The sequence below is a fragment of the Alosa sapidissima genome, chromosome 1 (assembly GCF_018492685.1).
Source record: "Alosa sapidissima isolate fAloSap1 chromosome 1, fAloSap1.pri, whole genome shotgun sequence".
NCBI lineage: Eukaryota > Metazoa > Chordata > Actinopteri > Clupeiformes > Clupeidae > Alosa > Alosa sapidissima.
The window spans coordinates 9,283,129-9,295,433 of record NC_055957.1 but is presented as its reverse complement, the minus strand read 5'-3'; the positions used below and the strand labels follow the sequence as shown (position 1 = coordinate 9,295,433).

At 40.4% G+C, this 12,305-nt stretch overlaps 1 protein-coding gene across 1 annotated transcript in view; it reads right to left on the bottom strand.

Moving 5' to 3' along the window:
* Window positions 1–8,361: 8,361 nt before the first annotated feature.
* pik3r2 (phosphoinositide-3-kinase, regulatory subunit 2 (beta)) overlaps window positions 8,362–12,305 on the bottom strand; it is a 29,268-nt gene continuing 25,324 nt past the window's right edge. The window contains exons 14-16 of the mRNA XM_042100899.1: window positions 12,152–12,223; window positions 11,791–11,964; window positions 8,362–9,546 (exon numbers count right to left, since the gene is read on the bottom strand). Coding sequence (XP_041956833.1) covers window positions 9,357–9,546; window positions 11,791–11,964; window positions 12,152–12,223 — 436 coding nt within the window. The 3' untranslated portion in view covers window positions 8,362–9,356. The remainder of the gene's footprint in view (window positions 9,547–11,790; window positions 11,965–12,151; window positions 12,224–12,305) is intronic.

Genomic DNA, 12,305 nt, shown 5'->3' with positions numbered 1-12,305 from the left:
TGATGAACTCTGAGTTACCAGCCACCCTCACTTCACGAGACTTATGAATTATTACCAAAGATACTTAAGTTTAACAACTGTAGGCATTGTACCTCTGTGAAGACAGGTGCGCTCGAATCATTTGCTAGTCTTTTAGCAGCCTAACGTGAGCCTAGCTGTTAGGATAAAATTTGGGGTCTCTCCCCCCCACCCCTCCATCAAGGAATCCCAGAATCAACACCTTAAAATAAAGTTAAGCTAGGCCTATACTATACTTTTATTGTCCTTAATTACCCCTTTAGTCAGTCACACCAAATAAAGGGATTTGTAAGATTAAGGGGTCACACCTTAAAATGGCATTTTAAGGTAAAATTGGGCCTGTTTTACAAATTTAGATTAGATTAGATTCAACTTTATTGTCGTTGTGCAGACAAGTACAGAGACAACAAAATGCAGTTTGCGCCTAACGACCAGAAGTGCAAAAACGCAGAAAAGTGCAATGTTATAGGCAGGTGGTGTAGTAACAGTATAATACATAGTGCAGTGTAGACAGGGCCTAGTGTAGGCTACAATTAAGAAAGTGGTATGGTTACAGTAATAAAAATTCAATATAAATATGTGCAATGTATTAGCAGTAGCCTTATAAGCAGGGGTGTAGTGGTAAAATAAGAGGTGGGTATGAATTCTGTGATCAGGCATTCAGAACATGTTTGATGATGGTGGAGGTTATTGTCGAATGTTTAAAACAATCAATGGTATTGAAAGTGTTGTGAATCAGAATCATTTCTGTAAATGTACATACTGCGTACTTCTTATGGTCATTCGTGATTTTTGTACCCATGTGTACCCTGTGTGTGTTTTTGGTCTGTATGCAGTGTATCCATTGTTTATCCTTGAATGAAAGCCTGTCTAGAGGCCTTTTGCTTATCACCAGGTGTGAAACGTTAATGTTTGTAGAAACAGCATGTGTCCAGGCCTCTGAAGAACTTCCCAGGAAATGGGGTAGTTTTAATTAAAAGACAATAGAAGCTGACCAGACTTGATGGCACCAAAAGGCCACATCCCCTTCCACCACACCTTTACATTGCATATTCATACTAGAGGTCACTCCTTCTCTTTGTGTGTAACTTAAAGGGACACCAGGCAACGTTTTCGTGTTGATTAATCATCTTCGTAAGTCGGTATATGGTTAAATGACTCATTATGGGGCGAATAAAAGCTCTCTCGCCCGCCCCTACTGCCTGTAGGAAGAATATCCCACTTGCAAGTTCGGTGTATCCTACCCACCGACAGAAGCAGGATCAGTTTACAGCACATATCTCAATTACTGCTACGCAATTACGGCTATATCTCAATTATTATTCAGCCTACAGGGGTGTCATATTAAACAAGAATATGATTTTAAATGGTAATATTGAAAATGTTTCAATGCTCTACCTTTTTCAGCTATATATTAAATTCAATGTGTTTTAATACAGAGCAAATGCAATACAGGATTATGAACCATCTCCATGGCATGGAGGAAGATGGGACATGTCTTATCTGGTGTTTTGTCTCATCTGCAGGTTATATGCTTTCAGAAAATATATAGTTAAGGGTGTTTAATCTGATTTCAGACAATATAAGTCAACATGTATCCACTTTACACTAGATTTGCCTATACAGAATAGAGGGCAATGTATTGTTCATGGCATGGAGGAAAATGGGACATGTCTTATATCTGGTGTTATATCTCATCTGCAGGTTATATGCTTTCAGAAAATATATAGTTTAGGATGTTTAATTTGTTTCCCCTGGACTGTACATACCAAAATGTATCAGCTGCACACTAGATCCGCCTATAGAATAGATTATGTATTATGCAAAGTGTGGTGGAAGATGGGAATATAAGTTGATTGATGTTATATTTCATGTACAGGGTATATATGCTTTTATAATATATATAGTTCTGGCAGTTCTATGACTTTAGTGAACCATAACCCATGCATAGGCATGCATTATATATTTGTGTGCATCAAATACATGTTGGCATCTATCATAAGGAGGAGCTAATTAAACTTAATATTAAACTATATCAGAAATAATTACTATATCATTATTCATCATCATCCATCATCCTCCTGTCTTGCAGAAATGCACACAGTTACAGCGGATAACTTTAAAAAGCTGTGAAGCTTACTAGCCGATTCAGTTGGAGGGAGACGTTCTGGAGTCACAAATAATGAGGCAAGGACAACCTTCCTACTCGGGGTGTTGTGCCATAATGTTGTATGAGAGTCTGTGGACTTCCAACCAAAAAGTACAGCCATCACTTGGTATCTTAACCTTCTAACACTGTTCCGGTCAAAAATGACCGATGTACACATTCCCTGTACCATCAGATTTTTTTCATCAGATTGCCTCAAGATCTTATGATATCCTTCACAAAAGGCGTTTGAACACATAGAATTGATTAGGACTACTTCCTTTGAATTTTGAGTGATTTATTCAACTTAGAAACACTTTTTTTGTTCACGGTCAAAAATGACCGCCATAGGAAATGATTGGGAAAGAGTATCATTTTCATCCAGGAGATAAAAGACATCTCTCTCCACACACTCCTACAACTTACCACCAATGTTCCCACACACATGCATGCATGCACACACACCCACACCCACACACACACACACACAAACAGACACACATAAAGCACACACACATGTACACCCACTCACAGACACACACACACACACACACACACTCAGTACATGTTGTCAGTTCATGTTGTCATGTTGCCACTCGTGCGTGTGAACCACCAATGTTCGCACACATATGCATTCACACACATACAGAAACACAACCACACACACACACACACAAACAGACATACACACACACACACACGCACACACACAGTTTATGTTGTCAGTTCATGTTGCCACTTGTGCATGTGAATCACCAATGTTCGCACTCACATGCATGCACGCACACACACAAACAGACACATACACACACATGTGCACACACACACACACACACACACACACATACACACAGTTCATGTTGTCAGTTCATGTTGTCATGTTGCCACATGTGCATGTGAACCACCATTGTTTGCACACACATGCATGTATGCACACACAGAAACACTCACACCCACACAAACACACACACACACACACACACACACACACACACACACACACACACATTTACACTCTCTCTCTCTCTCTCTCTCTCTCTCACACACACACACACACACAGTTCATGTTGTCATGTTTCCACTGTGCATGTGAACCACCAGTGAGTGTTTGCACACATTCACGCACATACAGAAACACACACACCCACACACACAAACACACATGTTGTAGATGTTAATTATCTAATAAGGTTCTGTTTACAATAAATGTTCTATTTAATAATACTTTTTGTCATGGTATTGGTATTTAAGAGCAGTTAAAACTGTCCGGTTAAATTTGACGGGGGGTAAGGGGGGGGGTAGCAACGAACAGTGTTTAAAGGTTAATTCACCAATCACCTCTGTTGTCTGATTGGGAGTAGTGAAGGCATAGTGAAGGCATAGTGAACACATGACTGAAGGAAAAAATCTCCTCTTCTGGAATGCTGTCTTTTGCTGACACCAAAGATCCTAGAGATTAAAGTTGACATGATATTTCAACTTCATTCACAAAATGTTGTGTTTAATGTTGACATGTCGATTTTAAACGACATGTTGGGGCTGGCTTCTCATCATGGCAAAAATATTTGTCTTCTTCATGTGTGGCCCTAATAGTCTGTCGTATGTATGTGACTGAACTGACAGAAAGTCGTGAGAAAAAAGTAGAATGAAATTATGTCTATCGTTCTCTATGCTTTAAGTAGACTGAATTGGCAGCATGGTTGGAAAGTTGTGGAAAAAGAGGGCCTAATTACAATTCAATAGATTATAATTCATTCATGACCTCTTGTTATGCCACAACCATCTTTTTAGGGTGGCATGATTTAATGAAGGATTGTGTGACATATATGAATCAGTGACCTCTAAATCTGATTAAACACGAAAAACACTTTCCTAGGCTGAATAATGCGTCAGATATAGCCAAAATTAGCTTCTGGTGGCCATCTGGAAAATTATAAGTCTTGAAAATGATGAACTAATACTTTAGTGTGACATATATGATTCAGTAACCGCTAAATCTGATTAAACATGGAAAACACTTTCCTAGGCTGAATAATGCTTCAGATATAGCCAAAATTAGCTTCTGGTGGCCATCTTGGATGCCATCTTGAAAATTACAAGTCTTTGAAAATGATGAACTGATACTTCAGCCTGACATATATGAATCAGTGACCTCTAAATATGATTAAACACGAAAAACACTTTCCTAGGTTGAATATGCTTCAGATATCCCAAATTAGCTTCTCGTGGCCATCTTGGACGCCATCTTAAAAATGACCCCTTTACTGGGGTCAGATTTTACTAGATTTTTAATATGTTATTAAGTACATCTAAAGGTATCATAATCAGTTGAAAAACCTTTTGTATCAATTTTGAGGTTAGGTGTTTTTATTCATATATAGACCTGCCTAAATACCCTTCTATTTATCGTAAACCTGAGACCTTCTCTTAAATTTATTACCCTTCTATTTATCGTAAACCTGAGACCTTCTCTCTTCAAACACAGTGTCTGAAGCAGAAGGTCATGCAGAAACATTTTTATTTGGTGTAACATGTTTGGCTGAGAAACAAACCATGTGACTTGTGCATCAACTCTGACAAGATATCTGGCCAGTGGTGTCTTGCAGTCACACATCACAAGCCCTAGAAATTATTACACAGTCATAAGACATCTCTCAGCGAAAACAGGTGTCGTTTGTTATCTTTTAGTACATTCTGTAGATTCCCCCATCAGGGTATGGTTTAAACTAGAGAAAGGTGTCTGTTTATATCAACATTTCTACAAATGTCTTGAATTTATTCTGATTGACCAAACATGGTGCCAGTGGCCTACAGTCAAATGCAAATGCCTTTTAATGCACTATATCAATTTACAGATGCAACAATCTTGGTCACTATGGAGAGACCTTTGGGGAGCATTTGTCAAAAGTATATTTAGGGCTTTTATTAAGTCTTTAGCAAACAAAGTGAAAGAGGTTACACATGTAGACCTCTTTAGATTTACTCATAGGTCTGTGTGAAAACCTACTATCTTGCTTTTAAAACACCAGTGCCTGGTGCATGTGACTAGTGACACATTGCCAGAGTTCCTCATGGCTAGTCTGAGCAGCCACACAGTATGCATTTCCCTTTTCGCTGCCACTCACTCACTCAGTGACCAATAAATTACCAACATAATGAAGGTTTGTAAGGCAGGGTAATTCCCTTGGCAGGTTCCACATAGCCCTGAGGTTTTACAGAGAAAAACAAAATGTCTTTCAGATGCAGGGGAGATCGAGCCAACAAAACCTTAAAATACAAACTGATGACACGATGAATAGCCAAGTATTGTATATATAAATCTTCCCTGCATACATGCTCAGTTCTATTATAACCCCATTTCCAAAAAAAAAAAAAGTTGTGACTTAAAATGTAAATAAAACCATTACCAATACTTGGTTTTACATTTTAAATAAAACCAAGTACTTAAAATAAATAAAACCAAAATGTTTTGATCTGCAATGTGATGACATAGACAACTAATGAAATGTTGAAATGAAGTATACAAGGAACATTTTGCAACTAATTTAACAACAGGATGGGGTATGAGAAGACCATCCCAGAAAAGCAGTCTCTCAGAAGTGATGACCTCACAGTGGTTTCATTCAAAGCCCACGACAATGCTAAATTAAGGGGCCGTTTATACGAGAACGATTGCGAAGGAAGACGACAAAATATTTTATCACAAGTGCCTTTCGTTTACACAGCTACCCCGCCATCGGGGCTTGAAGACGCACAAATCTGAAGACTCCTTCCAGAGTGTAGAGTTTTGAAGACGACCCGGGTTGCGTCTCCGTCTAAACAGCTAAACCAAAGATCCTTGATTACCTCTCTGGCTAAACTGTCAAATTAGAATGTCTGCGCGTGACGTACCGGGGTTCTATCACACCACCACCCAGCGGTCTGGAATGCATATCCAATCGAATATCACATACTCTTGCGTCTTCATATAAACAAAGATTTCCCCCTGAGAATGCTCGTCTAAACGCGAATAAAAAAATGAAGACGAGACACCACTTCTGCGTCTTCTCTTTTCATCGTCAACGTATAAACGTAGCCTAAAATGTAAATAGCCAAAGAATGGCTATAAACCCCCTTGATCACCATTGTAATTTTCAAATTCCTGTAGATGATTCAAGTATACTTCAATGTGGACAACCTACTGCATGTTATCGCGGTTGCAGCAGCTTATCACATGGATCCATGTGAGGCTGACCTGTCTCCTGGTTCCGCTCATCAAGCAGACCCAATACAAAAAGACACATTAGAATAGAGGAGTGCATTAGTTGTTGTAAAAGACGTAAAAGAAGTAAAAGAAACTCAGTCAGTTAGTCAGTTTCCAAGTTCTGTAAACATTGCAAGAAACATCACAGACCACTTTTCCCGGGTAATTTGTTGTTTAATTTTGTTGTTTCAGTTCATACAGACACAACAGTTTGTTGTTTCAAATGTTTTACTGTGCTGAGAGGTTGCACCACGGGAACAACTGAGAACACAGACAAGATTAAAAAAAGACAGTTCAAGTTTAATAAAACAAAGACACCAGAATAATCAACAATTTGTATCTCAACAGGTAAACTGACTTTGAAACACATCTGCTATTTGGTTCTTTAGATGTAAACATTTTGTAAATGTACAAGTGGGAAAAAATCTGTCTAGCTTATTTTCGGACCTGTGGAGATTTCAGTAAAACACAGATGTAACATAGGTTGATTTCTCCTCTTGAGATCCTTCCTGGTGCCATCCATGGAGAAAAAAAAACGTATAGATATATTCATCTTATGATAAAGAGCCATTGGTCAGCCAAACCACCAAAATGTGTATCTCTCAAGGATAACAATCATGTTATATACTGTACATATAACTAATAAAAAAGAAACCTCTAAACTTCAGTTAGTTAAAACTGTGCTTTGTAGTGCATTCAAAGAATTCACGGCTTAAAATCTTTCCTAGTACCAATCAACAAGCTTTCAAAATGATTTCCTTTCAAATCACACATGCAAAGAGATACGTGTTAAGGCTTACTGTAGATTCCTTGCAATACTTAAATGTTTTCTTATTCTTTTAGAAAGGCAGCCTTTTTATGACAAAAAAAATAATCTAAGAAATTAATTGGTTTTATTGCTTAAATTTCTATCTAAAATTACAGGTTATAAGGAGAGGGAATACTGTGGTTAGGTAGATGCATTTGGCTTTTGTGTATGTTTGTGAACAACCATGGGCCCTCAGGTACCTGTGTAGCTTAAAGGGGTGGTTCAGGATTTTGGACATAGGACCTCATTTCCAAGTTAGCAAGTGTGATATTTATCAGTGGAGACCGTTTTCAACACATATCCTCCAGTCCTTCTAGTAATGTGTTGAAAACAGTCTGATAAATATCACACTTGCTTACTTGGAAATGAGGTCCTATGTCCAAAATCCTGAACCACCCCTTTAATACACATTATATATCTCTTGATCGTTTCAAAAAGGCTTTGAATACCATCAACAATACATTGGCTTTGGGCTGGTAGTTCACATTTACAGTCTTCCAGATGAATGTTACCATAAAGGAAACTGGGTGTTGATTTAGTCAGCCATGACAATCCCATGACCCTGACTCATGTCTTTCAAAATAGGGAGGGTAAATTGGCATAGTGCTCTCAGTAACAAGTAACAATGACCACACCTATATCCCTTCGAAAATCTCTAAAACAAAATCCACATACAAAGTCATGAATTACGCCTCGAGACTTTTTTCTCTGAGACTGTACAAAGGCTCAAGGCACTTTATGAATATCTCACCTTCTCTCAACCCTAATCACTTGCTCAGGCCTCCAGGCAACTAAAATGACCAAATTCTATGCAGATCTGACTAAACTACCTCAATCAGGTATTTTAGTCTGTTTATTACCATTATTCTAAATTAGAAATTTTATTTACCAAAAGTGCTGCAATAATTCAGATGAAATCTTTTTTTTTTTTTGAGGACAAGTATTTTTAACACCTGTCCTGTATTAAGCACCAAAAATGGTCATTAGATGACTATTCGTAATCCAAACTTTCACATGTGACATAAATGAAGCTCAATAGTTCTATAAAACTGTCATTCTGTATTTTTATATAACTCAACACAGATCAAGACAGGCCACCTACTGCAACAAAGTTAAGATCAACCGGTGTGGTGTACCCTCTTTGTCAGAGAGAAATTAGACTTTTCTGGCCACAAATGTAATCCAAAGAGAATGGGGGGGACACACACACACACACACTTCTCATGATGCTTCAAAAACTGCCTGTTTCCATGGTGGTCATGCAAAGCTACTAGGCAGTAGACCTAAATAAGCAAAAACATCCTCTTCAGGGTATATAACACAAATGAATGGATATCTACAAAATATGGCAGCATTTGTTTCTGAGTAGCGTTAGATTATACGCATATTAAAAAAGGTGGGTGGGTGGGGCGGGGTGTTGGTCGACACATGTGAAACTACCGTCATTCACCTTTTTCACATCTTCATGAAATCACATGTAAGGAGTTCACTACTAAGGTGAACAAAAAACATCACATGTATCAACCGGTGTGTCCACAGACACACACACATGCACACACTCAAAAACCCACAGCAGTGTCAGAGTTCAAATATACATTTCATTCTAAAGCTGAAGCATTCTCTTCTCCTCAGTCTCATCCATTCACCAAACTGTCCCATCCATGCCCGTTTCATTCACATAGTAAGTCAAGTCTAGCTTAATGGCACATAATCAAGCTTTTACGGAATAGGAAAACAAACAAGCCCCAAGACGGAGCACAAAAGACATAGAATTGTCAGTCTTTCGGAAAAAGTAACATACTGTATGATAACAGTTCTCTCTCTGTAAAAAAAAACAAATGCCTGCAACTGTATTTTCTATGACAACAGAGTACCTCAGCCAGCACACATGCTAGGATTATTGCTGCGGCTGCTTTTGTCTAATATAGAACATGATGGGCTGGAATAAAAGCCACACATTTATCTTCACATTCACTCTCTCTCTTTTTGTCTACAGATAACTATGTTCAGATTTTCTTTTGTGCTTTGTCACTATTTCTTTGCCAACATAAGAGATTTTGCTATGAACTCTTAGCTACTGAATTACTGTGCACTTTGCCATGCTTGTGTGGGCCACCCCTCTCAAATGCTAGGTACCGTGTTCATCTTGGCTGCGGCGCAAGCACTGGGTAGGTGAGCGTTACATTCAGCGAGTCGTTGTGCTGGACGAGGGAGGTGTGCCTGTAGTGAAGCACCAGGTTTCTGAGGGAGCTGTACAGGTTGTAAGGCTCGGCGAACCCGTAGCCCGTAGCAGTCTTGTAAATCACGCAGTGTTTCACCTCACCATCCATCCTGCAGGAGGGGAGAAGCAAACACACAAGAGTCACTTAAGGGCAGATCAGGCCCTTCTGTGTGTGTGTGTGTGTGTGTCAGAGTTTCCGCTAGAAAAAAATGGTTTCGTTTTCCGGACATTTTGATGATATGCCGGTCAAATACACAAGGATACAAGGATACAAGGAAGTTTATTGTCACATGCATATAGTTACTGGAAGTAAGAAATGCAGTGAAATTATGTCTGGTGTCAGCCTATTTGTGCATTTATGGGGGGGGGGGGGGTAGTAGAAGAGGGGATTAAGTGGCAAGGGCCACTTAGTAGATTAAGTGGCAAGGGCTGCATAAGAAAGGTGGGGGAGGATTGGGATTTGGGGGGGGGGCACCAAAAAGGAGCACCCAAGAGCAACAGGGGCAAGGAAAAACTCCCTTACCAAGGAAGAAACCTTGGGCAGATCCACGGCTCAAGGGGCTAACCCAACTGCCAGGGGTCTTGGTGTGTGTGTTGGGGGGATGACAGGGGAGATGGGATAGTGTGCTGTGTATGTGGGGAGAGGGCAGTGTGCAATATGTGTGTTGGAGAAGCTTCCTCATGAGACAATGTGCTGTGTATTGGGGGGGGGGGGGGCAGTGTGCTGTAAGTATGTTGGGGATGTGTGTTGGAGAAGCTTCCTGATGAAATAATGTGCTGAGTACTGTATGTATGATGTATGTGAGTGATGACAGTGAAGATGTGTGTGTGGGCGGGACGGGAGTGGAGCAGTGACTGTGTGTGTGTGTGTGTGCAGTGTGTGTGTGGGTAGGTGGGGGCAGTGTGCTGTTAGTATGTAGAGGATGTGTGTTGGAGAAGATCCTGAAGACAATGTGCTGTGTATGTAGGGAGGGGGGGGGGGGGGCAGTGTGCAGCAAGTATGTAGAGGAGGGTTACTGTAGCAAGCAGTGTGCTGTATGTATGTGTAATATCCTATTACACATTAATAAATATCCTATTATCCCTTCTTAATTAGTTAAATTGAGGAAAACTGGAGACAGGCTATGTAGCTTAAAGAATGACATAATCAGGCTGTATAAAATGCAACATGTTTATTAGCCTAACTTAAACATGCCTAACAAGATCTAGCCAGTATCTTTTCAGACAGCAAGAGTCCGCTTCGTTCGTTGTTTTAAAAAGGCTACGTTGTTTGTTGCTGCTACCCACGTTATCTCCAGTGGTGACTGTTCAACTTACACAGATGCGCACACACAAGAAAGAGTGCTCACACCACTACCCCCTAATGCTATGCCTCTTCATTTGATAACAATAAATTAAGAAATGTTTCCTATTCTGGGAAATGTTTAGTTTCTTTTTCTTTCGGCCGCGGTTCAATGATACCGTTTAATTGTGCCAGAAATTATCCGCGGACCAGTAATCGCCTCGTCGAGGAGGCCCTAGCCCTGCAGATCATAGACAGAGAACGCATAGGCCTACTGTATGCTTTGGGTAAAGAACACTTTGCATGTCCAGTGTACACGGAGAATGACAGTGTCTTGGAGCGGTCGCACCCCCCGCAACTCCACTTCCAATGTCACTGATTCCGACAGATACGCCCAACACTTCTGCTTTTTATCTGGTGGTGGTGGAGTTGACCGGACATTTGAGGCTTCAGACGTTACCAATTTATCATCATCCATCGCGTCTGGCCTCTGAAAAAACTTTTAAGGCTAGTCTGCTTGGGCCTGGCCATGTTTGAACCGCCTCACTCATTTGTTCTTTGTTTAACATGGACATTTTAAGCGTGCGCTTCCTATTTGAAATGCTATGCGTGTTGTTTAATAGCTTACTTTTCAAACGGTAGAGCCTGTTCATTTAAACACATAGCTAGAGGACGTACAATATAGGCTTACATATTAAGGCTTATTCTCAAATTCAGATTGCGTTAGGGGATGGGATTATTAGCCAATTTCAATCGGACAATTTGACCGGAGAGATTTAATTTTTTTAATATTTCATTTTTTTTCCGGCCAATGGAAACCCTGGTGTGTGTGTGTGTGTGTGTGTGTGTGTGATGGAGAATGTTGTTTACTTTTCTCTGATAACCTGCAACCTTCAAGCAGTGGAATGTGCTAAATTTCTACTGACTTCCTGGTTGACTTCCCCTCCACTGCACAGGTGCAATTTGATGCAGAGACAAAGGAGAACTACAGTGCCGCTTACACGTGACCAGACGTGACCAGACGGAGTACAGACTGATTAACTGACAAGTGTCAGCCTGGTGCTTGACTTACACAACTGAGCAAGCGAGCGAGCCCTTCTGTGTCTGACTCTCGCGGATCAGGAAGGTTCCATCACACTTGCCCCGAAGCAGCTCCTCTGCGTACGAGCGTTTGATGTCCCCCACGTACCAGGTGCGCTCATCCTGGTGAGGCTGGTCGTCCTCGTCATCCACCAACGAGTAAAAGCTGAGTGCATGACAGGGAACAAGGGTGAGCAAATCATACAGGTCACCCAAACTGACAAGAAATACGACAAGAGTGAGAGTGGCTGTGGTAAAGAACATCCCCACAGGAAAACAACACAGGAAATATATGTATATATATATATATATATAGAGAGAGAGAGAGGCAGATAGCAAGAAGAGGCACTCACTCCTCAGTTTCATTCCTGATCCCAAGCCACTCGTTGATCCTCCTCTGTCTTGCGCCTTTCTGCGTGAGCCAACTATGAGACCAAGAGAACACATCATCAAGATCATCAGCATCCATGGGAAATGACATGACCCTGTACCTGTCAAGCAGCTGGT